This window comes from Sciurus vulgaris (genome assembly GCF_902686455.1).
Source record: "Sciurus vulgaris genome assembly, chromosome: 11".
NCBI lineage: Eukaryota > Metazoa > Chordata > Mammalia > Rodentia > Sciuridae > Sciurus > Sciurus vulgaris.
Genome location: NC_136472.1, coordinates 55,210,987 through 55,230,188, shown reverse-complemented (window position 1 = coordinate 55,230,188; position 19,202 = coordinate 55,210,987). Strand labels below are relative to the sequence as shown.

At 49.5% G+C, this 19,202-nt stretch overlaps 2 protein-coding genes across 4 annotated transcripts in view; one reads left to right on the top strand and one right to left on the bottom strand.

The window, feature by feature from the left end:
* Positions 1–2,229, bottom strand: part of USH1C (USH1 protein network component harmonin) — a gene marked incomplete at its 3' end in the record, with an annotated part of 43,592 nt that extends 41,363 nt beyond the window's left edge. For all 3 annotated transcript variants that reach the window (XM_079103956.1, XM_079103954.1, XM_079103955.1), the window contains exon 1: positions 2,077–2,229. In XM_079103956.1, the coding sequence (XP_078960082.1) occupies positions 2,077–2,112 (36 nt within the window). In that variant the 5' untranslated portion in view covers positions 2,113–2,229. The remainder of the gene's footprint in view (positions 1–2,076) is intronic.
* Positions 2,230–4,725: 2,496 nt separating this feature from the next.
* OTOG (otogelin) overlaps positions 4,726–19,202 on the top strand; it is an 84,609-nt gene continuing 70,132 nt past the window's right edge. The window contains exons 1-15 of the mRNA XM_079103544.1: positions 4,726–4,846; positions 5,312–5,363; positions 5,521–5,581; positions 8,736–8,811; positions 9,754–9,846; positions 9,988–10,142; positions 12,329–12,447; positions 13,843–14,048; positions 14,868–14,998; positions 15,243–15,349; positions 15,751–15,860; positions 16,243–16,371; positions 17,206–17,314; positions 17,606–17,652; positions 18,114–18,259. Of these exons, the coding sequence (XP_078959670.1) occupies positions 4,750–4,846; positions 5,312–5,363; positions 5,521–5,581; positions 8,736–8,811; positions 9,754–9,846; positions 9,988–10,142; positions 12,329–12,447; positions 13,843–14,048; positions 14,868–14,998; positions 15,243–15,349; positions 15,751–15,860; positions 16,243–16,371; positions 17,206–17,314; positions 17,606–17,652; positions 18,114–18,259 (1,638 nt within the window). The 5' untranslated portion in view covers positions 4,726–4,749. The remainder of the gene's footprint in view (positions 4,847–5,311; positions 5,364–5,520; positions 5,582–8,735; positions 8,812–9,753; positions 9,847–9,987; positions 10,143–12,328; positions 12,448–13,842; positions 14,049–14,867; positions 14,999–15,242; positions 15,350–15,750; positions 15,861–16,242; positions 16,372–17,205; positions 17,315–17,605; positions 17,653–18,113; positions 18,260–19,202) is intronic.

Genomic DNA, 19,202 nt, shown 5'->3' with positions numbered 1-19,202 from the left:
TAGTTAAACATTATTATCCTCATTTCACAAATTAGAGACCTGAGACAGAGAGAGGGTAAGTAACTTGCTCCAGGTCACCCAGCACTATCCTTTATGATATATTACCTTAAATACAATCTCCAACAAGTAAAAATTTAGATTACAAACCATTGCCCAGGAATAAATTTGCTCCAAAATATTAAGGAAGGAACATCTAAAAAGCAATCAACAGTGAGCTGTAAATTTCACCCAGCATGCCTCTATGCCCCATCTCTGTCCTCTGCTGCTCCATTCTCTCTCCCAGTTCCTGGGTGATCCCCAACCTGGGAGGGGAAGGTTCCCGCTGTCTCCGAGGCAGCAGGGCACAAAGTCCAGCCCAGGTCTTGCCCAGTGTGGCACCTGCCCTGCCTGCACACACAGGGACATTAATAGGTAATGCACTTGTGATGAGGAAGAGCAGGGTGGTGGAACATAGGGGCCTTAAATCCTTTGGAGTCTTTGGGGCGCAGGGAGGAAGAATAGGGGTAAACCCAAAGTTGAGTCAGGCACTGGGGACTCTAGAGGTGATTCTCTCAAAAGAGGAAAAGAGTAGGTACCCTGACAGGAAAAGGGCAAAAGAAAACCTGGCGTTACTTTCAAGTCAAGGCAGGAAAGTGAAATTCAAGCCCACAGTGGGGGATGGGAGGCTGAGTTTCCTCAAAGTGGGTTGCCTGAAACCTACACTCACCAAATGTCCTCAAGAGCTGAAATTTCTCCCCACACATCTCTTTGCAACAGCGTACACTAGTGAACAGGTCAAATACTCCCTTGACATTAGCCAGCTCCCCAGCTTCTGCTGACCTTCCAGCCCATCTCTTACCCTGGGGAGCAGGATCAGGAAAGTCCAAGGCCTTGTTTTGAGGAGACTTCTGCCAGTATGAACTGTCCCCTTTGTGCCCCTACCAAACTTTGGTTTCAACACTCAGTGCCCAGCCATGGGTCACTACTAGTATAGGGGCTGCCTCTCAGTCACACGATCGGCAATTTGAGGGCATAGACTGGGTTCTCAAAACATACTTCTTAAATGAATGGCTGCCTCCCACCTTGCCCCTCACCCCGGGCTCCTCTGGGCCTCTCTATGGGAAGCAGGGAGGGGAGGAAGAATCACTCTGACTTGCCTCATGCACTCTGCCTGCCTCAGAACTGGGAAGGGGTTTGGCTCCATCCAAAGTCACAGGCCCTCTGGAGCTCTGGCAGGGCCTATGGGTAGCTCCAGACACCCTAGCTTAGAACCTCTTGGAAGGCCTGGTGAGGAGGTCCACCCACTAGGTCCCTTGGATGGAGGCCTTGGGGCCTCAGTAGGCCCTGCACAGCTTTGGAAACAGCACTGGAAATGCTATGGGTGGTATCCAGCAGCTCCCAGTGAAGGTCTTGGAGCACCAGGGACCACCAAAGAGGTCTCTCACCTGGACATACCCTGGAGAGTGGCTCTGCCTGAAGGAACTGACAGGCCACAGCTGGTTCCTCACACTATTGGTTCCTCCCCCTGTGCCCCAACACTGCAGCCCAGCTGCTTCTCAGGTCCTAAGATATGCCCTTGGGTGGGTAAGGTTCACAGAGCTGCTTCTAAGTTATCTTTGGAGGTCAAAGGGCAGATAGAGACCCACTTTCTCTTCTTCAATCCTGGCCTCTCTGATACTGCCCAGTCTCTCACCATGGGCTCCAACAGTCCTAGGCTGGGGACACTACGAGGGAGGGGATTTGCCCACTGCAGAGCATTTCAGATAAGTGTCCTACCTTGGGCCAAGGTTGGAAGGTATTCCAACCTCAGAGTTTGCAGCCCCTGGAGGGTAGGAGAAAGGACGTTTTCTGGATATGGATCAGTTTAGCAGCCCTTACACTGGGACTCTCAATGACTCTGTCCTCATTTTATTGAAGATCTCTCCGGCAGCCAGAGGACCCTCAACCCTCGAAGGTCCCAGCCCACCCAGACCCCTCCCCTCCCCGAGGCCGGGTTAGAAAAGGTGGGGGTGGGAGTAGCCTTGGGGATGTACACCCTCCACCCTCCCCTCCCGGACCTCAGGTCCCCGCTGCTTGCGCACCTCTTGCAGTACTGACCTTATGCCGGAATTCTCGGGCCACCTTCCGGTCCATGGCTGGGCGGGATCGATCAGTGTAGCTGCACTACCCGTTCCTTCGGGTGCCGGGCTGCGGGAGCTGGCCAGAGTTGGCGACCGTGACCTGCCCGGCTTTCCGCGGAGACTAGGGCGGGGCCTGGGGGGGTGGGGGCGGAGCCTGGGCGGGGCTGCTGCCAGAGACACCTGTCCTGAAGCGTCGCCTCCCGCCGTAGCTTTGGGCGTGTGTGTGTGTGTGTGTGTGTGTGTGTGTGTGTGTGTGTGTGTGTGTGTGTGTGTGTGTCGGTAGGTGAGTGCGACTGGCTTTTCTTTAGAAGAGCTGCTCAAACACTCGCGGTTGAGGAAGAGGACCGCGGTATTTTGTGCTACGACTCTTCACCTGATTGGGTAGGACCCCTTGCACATCTCACCTTGGGTGTATATTCCACAGTGGCCTCCGCCAAGCACTTTTCCCATCAGTAAGACATCAGTCCTTGATCTGTGAATTTCTGGGGTAGGACTGGGTCATATTGTGACCCGCAAGGATCTAAACCAGTGTAGGGGGTGCCCCCACCCACAGACTTCCTCTCCCCTCTTCCGTAAGTGCTCCCCCGGCCCTCAATAAAACCAAAACCAAAATAAACATACACCTTCACTGAAGCATGAAAGGGCCTGGCCGTGACATCTGATTTATGGCTGACCTTTATCTAGAACACAAACTCTCTGGTCCATTTGACTCAATTCAGTCAAAATGTTTCCTGCCTTGGTCCAATGCTGGGTGGAAACACAATGAGGAACCAAGCCTGGGACAGACTGAGAGGAAAGAACTGGACAGGAGGGGATGAAAAGGCCAGGAGAAGTGGGTGGGTGGGGTAACTATGGAGCTTACATCTGAACCTAACCCAGGGTGGCTGTCTGACCAGTTTGCACATAAGGGGCAAGAGAAAGAAGATAGACAAATAGCTGTACCTTTCAGGGACATATAAAGGCACTTCTCAGGATGGGAATGTAGCTTAGTGCTAGAGTGCTTGCCTAGCATACTCAAGGCCCTGGGGTTGAGCATAGGGGGCAAAAAAGTCCCTTCTCTGAGTGACCTCCCTCTAGCTGAAGTTTTGCAACCAGATGCTTTTCATGTGGGCTAAATTATTACCTAGCTTAATCTGTAAATCCCTCCTGGAGAAGAACCTTAAAATATTATCCATGTCTTCACCTTTATATCTAGTTAATACAGAAGTAAGTCAGAGATTAAAGAGGAAGACTTGTGAAATTTTCAACGGTCCAGAAAATGTCACAAAACATATTCCTCTCCCACTTACAGCATTGATTTTCTACATTTCTTAAATATGTCATGTTGCTGTTTATTTCATATTTAGAATCTAGGCAGAGTGATAAATGTCCTTACTCAGAAGATGCAGTCTCCTGGACACCCAATCCTATTTTTTTTTTTTTTAACCTGACCACAACCTCCATGGATTCCCTCCTTCTTAAAATGCTCCCCACTTGGTTTCGAGGATTGAATTGAGTTCTGGTTCTCTTCCCCGTGCTTTCTCTGAGACCACCTTGCCTCCACCCATTCCTTAACCAGTTTTTTAATGCCCCTTCCTTGACTCTCTCCTCTTCACCATCCCTTCTATACCCATGGTTTCAGGTACCCTGTGTGATGATAGTCTCAGGGTTCTACCATAATATGACTAGTGTAGTGCATGGCACAAAACAGTTTGTTAAATGAATGAATGAATGTGTGCATCCTGAATTATACCCCTGCTGGGGGATCTACTGACCAAATCTCTTCCTCCTCTTTTCCTCCTCCTCCTCCTCCTCCTCCTCATCATCATCATCATAATTATCTGCAAGGACTGGCATCTAGTTGGTGTTTTTTAACTGTTGGCCACATGAACAAGGCACAACTTCCTAAGGCTTTCAGATTCAGCTTTTCACCACTTAAAAATTCATCTTGGACAGAGAGTGTGCTTTGTTCACAATATTAAAGTTGTTTTGTCAAAGTCTGGCTTTGACGGGAGCAATGACATGGGAGTATGAGGCACTAGGACAACCTAGCTCAGTCAACACTTCCTGAGCTAGTGCTGGCATTCAGATGAATGAGCCGAGAGTCATTCTCCAAAGGTGCTCACAACTGGGGGTAGTGTGGGGATTTGGGGCTGAGGTGGAAGTGGTAGTGGGGATTGGTGGAAGGATAGGCTAGGACTCTGCAGGCCTGAGTCCTGACTCTGCTCCTGACCACTGACCACCAAATGGCATGTTCCAGGCCTCAGTGTGGCCCTCTGTAAAAGGAGAGGGTAGCACTGAATTCATTCAGTGGTTTCTGGTGGAAGGGGCTTCCAGGATCTAGGTTAGGGAGCTGAGGTTGTACAGGTGCCTTGCTCCCCCAGAGGACTTAGGGCTGTTGATCTGAATCCAGACCCCCTGGGGAGGGAGCCACAAGTCAAAAAAGGCAGTCTGGACCATCTTCAGGCACCTAACTTATGGTAATGAGCTAGACTATTCTGTTACTCTAGCTCGGGGAGGAGCCAAGATCTGGGGAGGAGGGTCGGAGGAGCCGCGGGACACCGGAGCTAGACAACAAGCAGTGTGGAGTGGAGGTGTGACCCTGCCTTGCTGGGTGAGACGCCTAGGAGCCCAACCCTGTGGTCAGGTTCCCTAGTCCCCCTGCGTCCCTATGGGATTCCAGGCGCCTGTGCTCTGCCTGCTACTTGCTTGCATCTGGCTGCTCCAGGGTGAGCCGGCTCTGGAGTCCCTGCAGGCGCAGCCTCTTGGTGAGAGTGGTGAAGACGGGGGAGGCCGGGGCTGTGGGAACTTTTTGGGAAATAGGTCGGGCAGGTTGAAGAAAGGGTGAGAGGAGAAGGTCCGATCTGAGGGAGGGAGGGCAGGGGTTCAGAAAGAAGGAGGCTGAGGGTAGGAGAGGTAGGTCTGTGGCGAGAGGGGAAAGGGTTCTAACTGAGGCCGGGTAGAAGAGACCCAAGGTGGGGAGCCAGACAGAACTGGGGATCTAGGAGTGGAAGAAAGAGGGAGATCCCTTCCCAGAAGGGTCCTCAGGGAATTGGAGGAAGGACTTGAGAAAGCTGCAGAGAGAGAGAGAGAGAGAGAGAGAGAGAGAGAGAGAGAGAGAGAGAGAGAGAGACTGACTCTGACTGACTAGGGGAATGCCGTGGGTGGGGAAATGGTGGTGGAAAACCCAAAGAGAGGCAAAGACCCTGTGGAGAATAATCCCCCCTCTCCAGCTGCAGCAACCACACCTGGGGCAAGTGCAGAGCTGCAGCCTGCGCCAGCCAGGTGAGTAGGCACATGCTGTAGTTGCCCCACCCACTGCTCCCATCTTTATTCCTGGTCCAGGTGACCCTAGGGGCTTAGCGGGTAGAATGGGGTGGGCCTGGGGGTGAAGGGAGGCATGGTTATTCCCCAACCCATGCCAGGCTTGATTCTCATTTAGCCACAGCTACCAGGAGGTGACTCTTAACACAGGGAATGTCCTGATGGTGATGGGAGGCCAGGTAAGAGGGGCCTGGGAATAGAGTCTTCACTGGGCAGGGGGTATATTTCTATCTGGTTGTGGGGATGCAGGGAACTCAGTAGTTACAGGAGGGCTGTCTTGGGAGTTACTTAGAAGGGAACAGACAGGTTCCTGGTATGTGTTTGAAGTGTGAAAATTCATAAGACACTTCCATTCCCATATTCCCAGTCTCTTGGGGCCCTGAAGCCAGCTGTGATTTTTTTGGCAGGGGTGGGCACCGGTCCTTTCAGGAGACAGCCAAGCTCTCTGCCCTGCTCCAGGTGAAAGCAGGCAGGCAAGGCTCTAGCAGAGTGAAGTTCTTTTCTCCCTGCCTGTCTTGCAAAGGCGGTCAACCCTGTCATAGACCCCTCTCCATATGCTGGAGGGTGCCCAGGAATACTGCCTGAGAAACCAGCAAAAATTGGGCCACCTGCTGGAGGTTACAGGGAAGGACTGATTGAGAAGTAGAGCCTGAGTAGAGTCCTTTGAGTCATGACCGGTCCCTGTGGTCCACTTCCTGGATCCTCCGCATTTGTGGGAGAGGTGGCAGGGTTTGTTTGCTCCCTTTGCCAAACTTTGTTGGCCTCCGGATCAGGGATTCAGGTTTTCTTTTGAATTCCAGTCTGCATTTGTCCCCTTTATTCTACAACCAGACATGTTATGCATTCAGCCCACACGTGGTGACATCCCCCAGAGCAGTCTAAGTCACAGCTATGTGCACCAGTCCAACAAGCAGCTCTGACACATTGAGTCAGCAGGTTGGGGGGCATTGTTTATAATAGAAAGCAATGAGACCCAGCTATCTGCCTTTTGGAAATACATATCAAGGCCTGAGGTGGGCTGGGGTGGGCACGCTTGCTTTCTAATGTGGTTTTGCTAGGTGTTTTTCTTCTCCTTCACCTGCTTTTCCAGGCTCCAAGTTTTAGAAGGGCAGTCAGATACAGTTTGAATTGAAAGGTAATGTAGGCATTCTTTTTATAGATAGAGAAACTGAGGTAGGAGATTGATTTGCTGTGATCCCACAATGAACAGGTGAACTGAAGTCTCCTGATTGAGTCAGGCTTGTCCCTCTGCTCATGGATCTCTAGGAATCCATGCATTTTAGTGGGAACATGATCCTTAACCAGATACCTCATTCCCCAAAGGACTTACTTCCTTACTAGTTTCCTGGGCAGCCTCCCTCCCTTTTCCTTATGGAAGGGTCACAAATATCTGCACCAGGCAACCTGGTTTCTCACATTATTCCATAAAGCAATAAGGAGTTTGAATGGCCTTCCTCTAAGGTCACTGGAGGGGTGTGGGACTAAGGTCCACATACCAGGGACACTTCTAGGGCTCCTATCTGGAATGCCCTCATTTGTAAAGAAGTAGGCACGGATCCCAGACCAACAGCCAACCAACCTTGATTTCAAGATTGTCCAACTCCTGCAGAGCTCAGGCATTTTCCAGGGAACTGACAGTATAGACCAGCAGCTTCATGAACATGAATGAGAAAAAAAAATTCATTATTATTTTTGGAAACCTCAATTCAACTGAAGTTCAGCTTGCCTTTCAATTATTACTACTATTGGCTACAGACCACAAGAGAATCAGCAATGTCTGTGACTGTCACCAGTAGAAATCACAGACATTTTCCTATTACCTTATAGTTGTTGATATCTCAAGATATCATTTATGTTCATTACTACTTCAAAATTTTGGCAGTGATAAGATCTTGTTATTTCATGTGTTAATAAAGAAGCACAAATATTACTAAAGCACCTTTTTCAATAATATATTTTCATAATTATAGTGTAATTGATTTCTTTTGTAATCTTAGGTTTTATTTGATATATTTAAAAATATTACTTTGTGAAGGTGTCCACATAGTTGTCACTAGATTGTCAAAGGAGTTCATGGCATAAAAATAATTAAGAACCCTCGATTGGTACTGAAGATGAATCATTTGAACAGGATTTAAAGACTTCTCCAAAAATAGCTCTGGGGCATGGACTGCCTTATCCTCACAATAGGAGTTTCAGAGGCCACACCTAAGGTGGGGGTGAGGTGTAGAGACACAAAGAATGAGCTTAAGAACTCTCCAGGGACCAGAGGAGGATGGTGGCTTCACCATTTCCTATTCCCTTTGGTCTCCAAGGGTCCCTAGGGTAGATTGCTATCAGGCAGGAAACCTGACCCCTAAGGCTGACCTGAATCTCTGAGTCAAGACTGCTGGAAAGACCCAGGAGATACCAAAGGGTGGTGAGAAACCTGGCAAAGGATAGGTCAGTGACCTCCCAGATGGCCAGAAGTACAGGGAGAGGCGGGTATGAGTGTCAGGGCATAAGGCAGAGAGACCTCACCTGCCAAGGAAGGGCAGAGAGCTGGGACTGGGCTCCAGGGACTAAGACTTCTGAATATTTGCTATGTTTCAAGTTATTTCAAGTCATTTACCGGGGGTTTAGCCTGGGCATGCAGCGATGCCAGAGACGGGGGAAGACATGGAGATCAATACCCACAGTATGGTTTGTGGCTTTTTGGTCCTGGGAATATGAACATAAGCTCCATGCTGGGACTCTGTCCTCTTCACTGCACCTAGCTCAGTGCCTGGAATGTAATTCTGGGGACACTGTACTAATGAGGAGACTGAGCCTCTAAGAGGGAACCTGCTGTGCCAGTCACAGTCCCAGGTGACATTAGACCCCTCAGACCTAAGTTCTAAGAGGTCAGGTGTCCAGTCTAGTTTGTGGTGACTGGACACTCATGATGCTCAGGCTAGTCCTTTCATATGGTTTATGTCTGAAGAGACCATGTGCCAGGGGTAGTCTGGAGATTAGGAATTCTCAGCCCTGACTTGCCAGTCTCCTCAGATCTGTGGTCTCAGGGAGAGTCCTGACTTGGAGCTGAGTTCCCAGAACAGTAGTTGGTAATCCTTGAAGCCTTGCTTTTGCTGCTGTTGGAGGAGCCCCAGGGGAAAGTGGGGTAGGGAAGGGTGTGGTGCTTCCTTTGTTCCTCACCTCTTCCCATGTTTGTTCTCCAGATGAGGGTTTCTGTTTGGGGCTATAGAGGGCAGTAGGCTTCTGGGGAGGGAGGGAGAAGGAAAGGGAGGCTGGGGCAGAGAGAGGAATATGTTCAGACACAGCCCTTCATTGTCCTCCCCATCCTGTCTCTAAAAGGAAGCTGAAGCCCTGGACTCTTCGGCCATGTCTTCCTGGGAAAGGCGGCTCCATCGGGCCAAGTGTGCGCCATCTTGTAAGTGTGGTCTACAGGCTGTGTGTGACAGGGTCCTGGCCCAGGAGAAACTTTGAGGGCAGGAATTGTCTTCCCTCTGGCTCTTGTGACCTCTTTTTCCTGACTCAGATCTGTTTACACCTTCCCCAGTCTTGGCCTCCAATGCAACTCTGCTTTTCCTTCCTACCTGAGGAGAGTGGCATCCCATGGCCCTGGGGCTCCCCTCACACTGTCTGACTCCAGTGAGATTGTGCTTCTTGTTCAGTGGCTGGTTTTCTCTCCCCTTCATTCTGTTCTGTGTCTTCTTTCAATTTCCTGTGGCATTCCCTTCCTTATGTCCTGTTTTCTATGTCCTCTCCTCTCACCTGTCCTGATGATCCCTCCCCTTACCTGTCTCATGCCTGTGCCTGCCTCATGACCTGTTCCATGTCTGTGATCCCTCCTTTCACATGATGACTGCTTCCTTCACCACACTGTTCTACTTTGTTTCCTCTTCACCTGTGGCCTTCTCACTACATGCTTTACCTATGAGGTCCTCTCCTCATCCCCTGCCCTGTGGAGCAGGGAGGAAGAATACTACCTGAGGATCTTCCGTGCAGTCTTTCCCTGCTCGTCCAACATGCTCCATTTTCTCAGTTCTGCTCCCTTGCCTGCTAGCCAGGATTTTAGCTTAGGGAATTGAAGGCCTGAGCCTAGGGGCCTCTTGGTGCATACTAATGGCAAAGCCTCTGGGACTCACTCAGCTTGCCTGCTAGGGAGTGGGCAGGGCTGCAGTCTGAGGTACCCCAAAAGGCCCCCATTCAAGCCAGCTGCAAGGGAATATTGAGGTTGCCAGGGATGGGGACCTGGATTCCATGTAGCCTGGGAGGACTGGGGCCTGGTGCCCAGCAGGAGCAGGTATGTATCACTGGGTTCTGCCCACCTCGGCTCCATGGGGGAGATGCCTCTGTGTCTCTCTTGCAGATTTGTTCTCCTGCTTCAATGGGGGTGAGTGTGTGCACCCGGCTTTCTGTGACTGTAGACGCTTCAATGCCAGTGGACCACGCTGCCAGATGGGTGAGTCTGGGCTATACCCTCATCCTGGGGGGCGGGAACGGTAGGCCTGAGGCCTGGAGTACTAAGCTGAGGGGAACTCACCATCCTCCAGCCTGGTGCCTAGCACAGCTGTGCAGAGAGGCTCTCTTTCCCCTGCCACAGTGTACAATGCCGGCCCTGAGCGGGACAGTATCTGCCGGGCATGGGGGCAGCACCATGTGGAGACGTTTGATGGCCTCTACTACTACCTCTCTGGGAAAGGCAGCTACACGCTGGTGGGGCACCATGAACCTGAGGGGCAGAGCTTCTCCATCCAGGTGAGGACCGCCCCCTGTCTGTCCAGAAAGCTCCACCAGTCCCTGGAGGCTGGGGTGACCTGGGCTCCACTTGTCCTGGAGAAGCTGGCACCTTCCTGTCCCCATCACGGCCAGCTGCAGCCCAGGGAGTCTGCACCTGGAAGGAGCCATGGCTCCACAGCTCCTGCTCACCCACCAACCCTCACCTCAGCTGTTCCCTGGCCATTCATTCATTTACTCAAGTATTTGAGTGCTACTGTACTCTTTTCCCGATGCAAGGTTTTTGATGGTGGGAGGCCCTGCGAACAGAAACCAGACATGGAAAAAACAGACATGAAATAAAGTGAATCATTTCAAATACAACTGGGCACCAGAAGAGACATTTAAGTTGGGATCTGAAGAATTGGAGTTAGCAAAAGGGAGAGCAGCAGGAGTGGGGATGGACATGAGGATGTTCTAGGCAAAGGGAATTCTGGGTATTAAGGCATGGTGCCTTAGAGGAGATGTTGGAGGTCCCAGATGACTTCATTTAGTCACTGCCTCTAAAGAGACTACCCGGATGTGCTGACCTTCCATGCTGGTGCAGTAGCCCCTCTCTGGGTTAACCTCACCATTGTATGTCTCTTACAAGGCCTGCTTCTGGGTTTCATCCTCTATCAAAAACTTTCTAGGCTAGGAGCTGTGTATTTTGTTTGGTGTTTCCAGTGCCTGGATTAGTGCTCAGTAAAAGCTTGTAAAATATATGAATACGTGTGTGAGAGGCACTGTTTTGCAGACCTGATTTCCTTACCACCCACGTGTTGAATGAGGAGTTGCCTTCTGGCCAGTATACCCACCTGGAAAAAAATCTACCTAAGGAACCAGCTCTGCCTGGGTTAAAGGGTTGGGGATTTGGGGGGATCCTAGCACTCAGTGTCACCACTCTGCCAGCTGGGTGTTATCCTTCTGCCTCAGAAATAGCTGTACCACAAGGCCGCCCTGAAGGCCATGCCCTGGATGGACTGGGGCATGACCAATTCTCTCCTCTCTGCCTTGGGCTATCACACATCAGAGTTTTTCATGACTGTCATTTTGTGATGGATGTGTTACAATTACTTAGACTAATAGGGTGCCACACGTAGATGGGTTATGAAACAACTTAATGAGTTATACCCAGCATTTAAAAAGTAGAAAGAAAATATAAGGTTGTATTACACATTAATATGGCTATTAATTTTTAAAAAAAGATTTTAAATTTGTTCTAATTAGTTATACATGGCAGTAGAGTACATTTATGCATTTTGATAAATCATATATAAATGGAGTATAATTTCTCATTTTTCTGATTGTATATATTGTAGGATCACATGAAATTAATTTTAAGCTTGGTTTTAGTTATATATATATATATATATATCTTACTGTGAGTTATGGTTAAAAATGCTTGGAAAACTTTTAATTAGACCTTGGGTGGCTTTCATAGCTCCCTTTCTTAGTTGAGGTGGCTTGAGTTTGCTTAACCACATCTAACAGTAATCTAATGGAAGGTTGGTTCCTGGGAAGGGTTTCTGTACATGGCAGGAAGACACTGTCACACCTTTCCCCTAAGCTCTGGGTACCCCATCCTACCGAGTGGGTTTATGGCTTCTGAACTGGAAACAGAGAAAAGGTACGTGTGACAAACAGCATTGTAGCAATGTGTGTGCCTGCGTGTGCAGGGGAGCTGGTCTCTGCCCACCAGGGGTGTGGGGAGGGGAGTGCAGTGTGCTTATTGTGTGTGCATTGAAAGTGTCCTGTGAGTATATATATGGGTGTGTGTGACTGTGTTCTGTGTGAGCATGGAATGGTGTGAATACATAATCTGCCATCAATCTGATGGGACAACCTAGGAAGGATAAATAAAACCGTCCAGAAACAGAGAGATGGTACAACGGTCTGAAGGGAACCCTGGAATCCAATCCAGGCAGACTGGTCTACAATCCTGCCTCTACTATTTGCAACCTGTGTGTGCAGCCTTAATCACTCCACCTCTCTGTGCGGCAGTTTCTTCCTCTCTAAAATGCAGATAATCTTAGCTCCAACCTTCCTGTGGTGCTGTGGGGACTAGGAGAGGTCATAGAGGAAAGGTGCTTGGCCCACAGTGGTAAACAGAAGCTCAACAAGGAGCGCAGCTCAGGGCCAGGACTGTAGCAGGAACCTGCGAACTGGCCTTTGAACCCTCCAATCAGGTGCACAACGACCCACAGTGTGGCTCCGCCCCCTACACCTGCTCAAGGTCTGTCAGCCTCTTCCTTGCGGGTGAGCAGGAGATCCATCTGGCCAAGGAAGTCACCCATGGAGGCATGAGGTAACTATGACTCTTCCACCCTGAGCCATCCTCCATTCCTACACTGGGAAGGGGACATCTGCCCTTCTCAAGTCTAAAGGAAATTGTTTTCAGGGGACAAACAGTACTTTCCACCATCAGGGCATAAGATTGCTGTCTGATCAGCTGGGTGTCAGTGGGGGTTGGCAGGAGGTTAAGGCCCTCGTGGTTTTCTGGAACCCCTAGATTGTGGGTTTCCATACAGTAGATACAGAAGATGGCAGAATTTTCCATAGATTTGGGTTTACCACTATAAACATGCTTAATTTCTTTTTCTTTCATAATTTGATGGAACTCTTCCCAAATGGATCACACAGTTCTGCCTCCTCTGAGCAGACTACACCCATTTTCACACTTTCCTGATGATGCCAGGTCATTTTGAATGTCAGTTATCTTGCTGGGCATCAGGGATGCCTGGGACCACCTGAGGGCTGAAGACTGCCCTCACACTAAATTACCCCAGACTGTGGTTCTGTCTGAATTCTTTCTTGCTTCCCTAGCTGTCCAATGTCACTTCAGATTGCTTCCACAGGGGCTCTTCCAATTATGACTTTTGCTTCTGCATCTCTTGCTTCAGATCTGGAAACGGGGTACCCAAACTTTATGGAGTTGAGCATAAGACTAAGACTGCTGTAAAGGTTGGACTAACATTTAGATCTTTTAGCTGGTTAGGCACTACTTTTGTTTCTCTTTTCTGATTTTCAGCTGGAGTGGAAGTTGGCAAATCCTAGATTGACCAGGGTCCCTGTACCAGTAAAACTGGGAAAGTGGTCAGGAATGCTCCATGTGCTCTATGTCTTTTCTTGCTCTCTCAGTTTTCTTCCTATCTTGCCTTCTGTTCTTGCTTCCCATCAAAATAAATAAATAAATAAATAAATAAATAAATAAATAAGGTAGAAGTCCACTTTATATCTGCTTTCCTATCTGGGAGAAAGGAGGTGGAAAATTCAATCTCTCTAAGATTTATCTCCTGCCAAAAAGTTTGCAATACTGAAAATCCTTTTGCCAAGTATGGTGATGCCTGTAATTCCGGCAATTTGAGAGGCTAAGGCAGGAGGATTTCAAGTTTGAGGCCAGCCTCAGCAACTTAGTGGGTCCCTGTCTCAAAATTAAAAAAAAAAAAAATTTAAAGGGATGTATCTCAGTTGTAGCATGCCCCTGGGTTCAATCCTGAATACCAGAACAAACGAAAGAGGCGGGGGAAAGAAGAAAGAAAGCCCTCTGAAGAGTAAAGTGCCTCTTCCAGGCACCTGGGAAGTCAAGGGGGAGGTTTTGTGGGGCCTTCAGGTCATGGGGTGGGGGATGGCTAGATCTCTGATCAAGGAACAGGGTCATAGAGGTAGAGTAGACTCCCTGAAGCTGTGCTGTGCCCTGCAGGGTCCCACTGCCACATGTAATAGGGACCGTACATCTGCAGCAGCTTGCTGGCTATGTCATTGTGCGGCACCAATCAGCCTTCACCCTGGCCTGGGATGGCACCTCGGCTGTCTATATCAAGATGAGCCCAGAGTTCCTGGGCTGGACCCAGGGGCTGTGTGGAAACAACAATGCTGACCCCCAGGATGACCTCATGACCAGCTATGGTGAGGTTCAGGGCTTTGGTGTGGGTAGAGACTGGGTCAGGCTGGGAGGGGTTGGAGGGGACTTGGGGTAGAGTTCTGGGGTTAGGGTCATCGTGTTAAGGACCCAGTGGGAGGCCAGGGATCTCTTGCTAAATGTGTGATCTTAGGCATGTTCTCAACTACTCTGGACCTCAGTTTCTTCACTTAAAAAATAGTCATGACAAGAATTCCTGTTAAGGTTATGTGCAGATCTAATGAACACTTTCCAGGGAGCAGAGGGAGGAGAAAAGGAACAGGGGCCTAGAAAGAGCTGAGAAGAGAAAGGAACCAGATAGAGTTGAAGGTACCTATGGAGTGGGGTGGGGTGGGAAGTAAAAGTGAAGAACTCAGGGACAAGTCATGGTGACTCTGGCTAAAAGAAGGGAAGTGACTCCTTTTGAGCACTCACAATGTGCTAAACACTTTACTGCACCATCTCCAGTAGTCTTTGTAATAATGTCACTGGGGGATCATTTCTCCTTTCTGCACATGGTGAATCAGGCTCAGCAAAGTAGAGGAACTTGTTCAGACTCACACACCAGTTCTCTCTTGGCTGCATGGTATTGACTCCTCTGAGTTTGGAGTAATAGGGAGCCACTACAGGTTCTTGAACATTCTTGACTATTATACCTTAATAGCTTTTCCATGGGAATGGCTCAGCTGGGAAATTCAGATTGAGATGGCAGCTCAGGAGGCTGATTCTTCAAAACTGCCTTTCTATTCCTTGGCACCTGCCTTTGCTCAGAGCCCTCTGCTCCTCTTGCCTCCACCCTCCCTGATTATGCTAATTCTCTCCTACAGGAAAGCTGACAGATGATGTGGCTGAGTTTGTGCACAGTTGGCAGGAGCTGGTCCCCAACCACCCTCCAGGGTCCACAACCTCCTCCCTTCCTCGCCCACCATGCCTGCAGCAAAGCCCTGGAACTATGCAGGTCTGGGCCCTGGGGAGAGACCCCTGATCTCAGTGCCAGGCTGTGGTTGGTTTCCTGTTCAGTTCTTAGAAAGCCATTGGCTGCAGGGGCCCAGGCAAATAGTTGCCCATGTGACCCCTTCCCTCTTATCTGCATACTCCACCTCCTCTAGACCAAGTCAGGGTTCACTATGGGGCTGGTGAAGTGAGGGCTATGTGTGGCCCTGCCAGTCCCAACCCCAGCTTCTGGCCCTTATGTCATCCAGGGTGTGTATGAGCGGTGTGAGGCACTGTTGCGGCCTCCCTTTGATGTCTGCCATGCCTACGTCAGTCCTCTGCCCTTTGCAGCCAGCTGTACCAGTGATCTCTGCCAGTGAGTGGGAACCAGGAGTGGTGTGGTGTTGGGTTATGAGGAACTCCTTCTAGTATTTGGGGTGAGGGCTCTGAATGTGGGTCAATGGGCCTGATAATCCCAGATATGCTTCTCAAAGCTCTGGAATTCCCATCTGCCTAAGTGGGGCAGAGCTCCCCACATTAAACTGAGGCCCTGATATGGGGCCTGAGCCCCTCAGGATCAAACAGCAAGTCAGTGGCAATACTGAGACTGGAATCCAGATTTCTGTCCTCAGTCTAGGGATCCATATGTCTAGATGCCTCTTCATCTCCCTTTCAAACTGAGGGGGAGGAGGGGTAGTGGTAGTCTCTATAAGGTGCTTCAGGACTGGTGGCAGATTAGACCTTGTTTCAATGTGACCCTCAATTTCCTTTGCACAGATCAGGAAGCGATGAAGCCACCTGGTGCCGAGCACTGGCTGAGTATGCTCGGGCGTGCGCACAGGCTGGGCGGCCCCTGCAGGGTTGGAGGACCCAGCTCTGGCAATGCAGTAGGTGCAGCCTGGTGGTGGGCAGGGAGGGCTTCAGACAAGCTCTGATGTGGGCTTTGGGTGGCATCCTCAGTTCTTAGCTGCATGCTCTGCCCCATTCAGCACCACAGTCATCAGAGCTTTAAGCCCTGAGGTTCCAACTGCATGTGACAGATGGGAAAACTGAAGTTCAGAGTCAGGGACAGGAGACTGGCCTGTGTCCTCAGAGTGAGATGAGGCTGGTCTGAGAAACTTCCAGGCCCCTGCCAATTTCCTGGGCACACAGTGCTCATTTTGGGACTACACAATCAGGAAAATCAAAAGCTTTGGATTCCCATTTGGGGCCTGGAATGAGAGTCGGTCCTGGCTGAGCCAACAGGCCACTGGCTCCCTTCCTCCCAAGCTGTGCACTGCAAAGAGAAGGCCTTTACCTACAATGAATGCATCACCTGCTGCCCTGCCTCCTGCCAGTCCCGGACATCCTGTGTGGACAGCGAAATTGCCTGTGTGGATGGCTGCTACTGCCCTAATGGTATGCTAGGGGCTGCAATGGGGGTCTGGCAGCATCTTTCTGTCCTGGCAAAGAAACAGGGGCTCAGAGATGTCCTGTTTGTAGAATGAATGAAAGAAGAAAGGAGCAGACAACTAATAAGTGAATATCTTAAGGGATATGGGTGGAACTGTGGCCTCTTCCGAAAATCACTAGGATATTTGATTTCATTGTGATATTTAACTTCATTGGGACTGAGCTTTTTAAGGTGTGTATATGAGGATATGTCATTCATTCATTCACATGTGTATTTGTTTAAACATCTAACCATGTACAGTTACTTTATCTTGCTTTTCACGGTGTAAAAATTTGCATCATATCTGTGGTGTGCAATTCATTTGGCAAGGCATAAGACTGATTTAAAAAATACATACGTAAGCTGTGGGCATTGACTTTAGGGATCAGGATCTGGTTTCAGGGATAATACACAGCGCATCTAACTCCAGCCTAAGATATGATGTGGTGAAAGCCAGCTCAGGGGTTCAAACAAGGAGAGAAATAGGAATTCATGGGAGGGGAGTTAGGGAAGGTTTCCCGGAGAAGGTGATACCTAGGCTGGTTCCAGATGCATGACAGGCCTTTGAGAGGTGGTGAGGAGAAGCTAGTTAGTGTGTAGGTTGGGGGTGGTCCTCTGAGCAGTGGGGATTATTGCCTGGAAGAAATTCTGAGCCTAGGATTTAGAGGAGAGAGTTTGAAAGTGGGCTTAGAAGTGAACACACTTGCATAAGGGGATCTTTATTACAGGCACTGGGAAACCATAAATGGCTCATGAACAGAGGCAGAGGTGAGTTAAATAGGACTTTGTTGTTGCTCTAGGGCTGATCTTCGAGGATGGGGGCTGTGTGGCACCAGCTGAGTGTCCCTGTGAGTTCCATGGGACTCTGTACCCACCTGGCTCTGTGGTGAAGGAAGATTGTAATACCTGGTCTGTATCCACTGCCTAGAGGGAGGGGCCTGAGGTGGCTGGGGCTTTCTGTCAGTGTTGCCCATCTGTAATCTGGTAGCCCTGATGACATAGGGGTATTCACTCAGCTTCTTTGAGTCTCAGGGGATCTCATTAGATCCAATCTGAGGGGGTGGAGGTGGGGACTGTCTGTCACCCATTTTAGAGAAGGGAACATGGAGGACTGGGAGCAGGAGCTCTGGGGCCCCTGCAGTCTCCCAGCATCTATGCCAAGCCTGGAGAGGTAACTTTTGCCCCCGGTCTCTGTTCCAGTACCTGCACTGCGGGCAAGTGGGTGTGCAGCACTGCTATCTGTCCAGGTACATCAGACCCTCACCTTGAACTCTGACCCATTCCCCTGGTCTCATGGGTTATGGGGCAGGGACACTCCAGGGACTAGGCCAGCTGGAGGTCAGTTAGTTCCCCTTGCTTCCTCAGAGCTGCTTTGCCTGACCAGGGAATTGCTTCATCTTTGTCAGAAGGGTGTTACGTGGGGTCCTGTATATATAAGGCCCTTCGTGAGTTTGGGGAACTGAGACTAGTCCCCAAGCCCAGGGCCTGGTCCCCCCTCAGAGGGAGATCGCCAGGTAAGGCTGTGACTGTTTGAGATAGCTCTCTGAGGGCAGGCCTGGTCTGCCCCTGACCAGGACTCTCAAGTGGAAAGCTTCTTACTCTACTCTGATTCTGAAGGATAGAGTTCTGTGTCCTCATGCTTGGGACCTGCAAAGCAGACAATCCCTTTGGGGTAGCTCCCTTGGTCAGTGGCCTTTCTCTTCTTCAGCTGAGTGCTCAGTGACTGGTGACATCCACTTCACCACCTTTGATGGTCGGCGGTACACTTTCCCTGCCACATGTCAGTACATCCTCGCCAAGAGCCGCTCCTCAGGCACCTTCACTGTGACATTGCAGAACGCCCCATGTGGCCTGGTAAGACTGGGGCCCCCAGGCTTAATCTCCTAGCTACTCCTGTCCACTGGCCTTAGAGAGAGTGGGATTTAGGGCAGAGCCACAGGTCTTTCCTTTGCCCCGCTGTCTGCCGCCTCTTCTCTCTGGGCAGAGCCAGGGTAGAGACAGTTCAATTCTTTGGACACTGCTTCCATCCTTGGATCTCCAAACCTCCTACATGAGTTTTTAAAATATATATGCATTAGTTTTCATTCTTTGTGCTATAAAGTTCCATGGGTTTTGATAAATGCAACTTCCAAGAATTGCATGCACTTTTTAAAAAATCTGTTCCCAATCAGATAGGACCAACTAAATGTTGTTGTATCTCTCTTTTAAAGTCTGGAGACATTAGGTAATTTTTTTTTAAGGTCTCAAAGCTTTCAGTAGCATTAGGATTTGAACCTGAGACTTTGACTGAAGTAAATAGACTTTCTTCCCATACCATTGACATGTCTTTATGGGACCAGAGGACGAGTGAGCTGGACAAAGAAGATAATGTTTTAAATACGATAGCTTTGAGTTGTTTCAGGTATTTTGTGTCTTCCTGGGCAGGGACTGGGAAGGATGGTTGTGGATTTTTGCACAATATCTTTCTGAAAATTTTCTAGCCCTGATCATTTTCTTATTTCACTGCATTTTATTGTGCCACTCTGTTACACTTTTTCTATTATACTTAGGATAAAGTACCCAAATATTACAAGGCTCTGCCTAAGCTCTTCCTGCCCACCTCTTGAGCCTCACCTTGAACTACTTTGCCAAGTGGGTTCTGGTGCCACTAGTCTTCCTGTGTTGGGCTTTTGTATAGGCTCAGTACAGGATATTTCCTTCCTCTTCTTGTCTCTGCCCAACTAGCTTCTATTCACCATGTAAAACTCAACTTAAATGTCATTTTTTTGTGCTTCAGTTTTCTGATCTGCAAAATGTT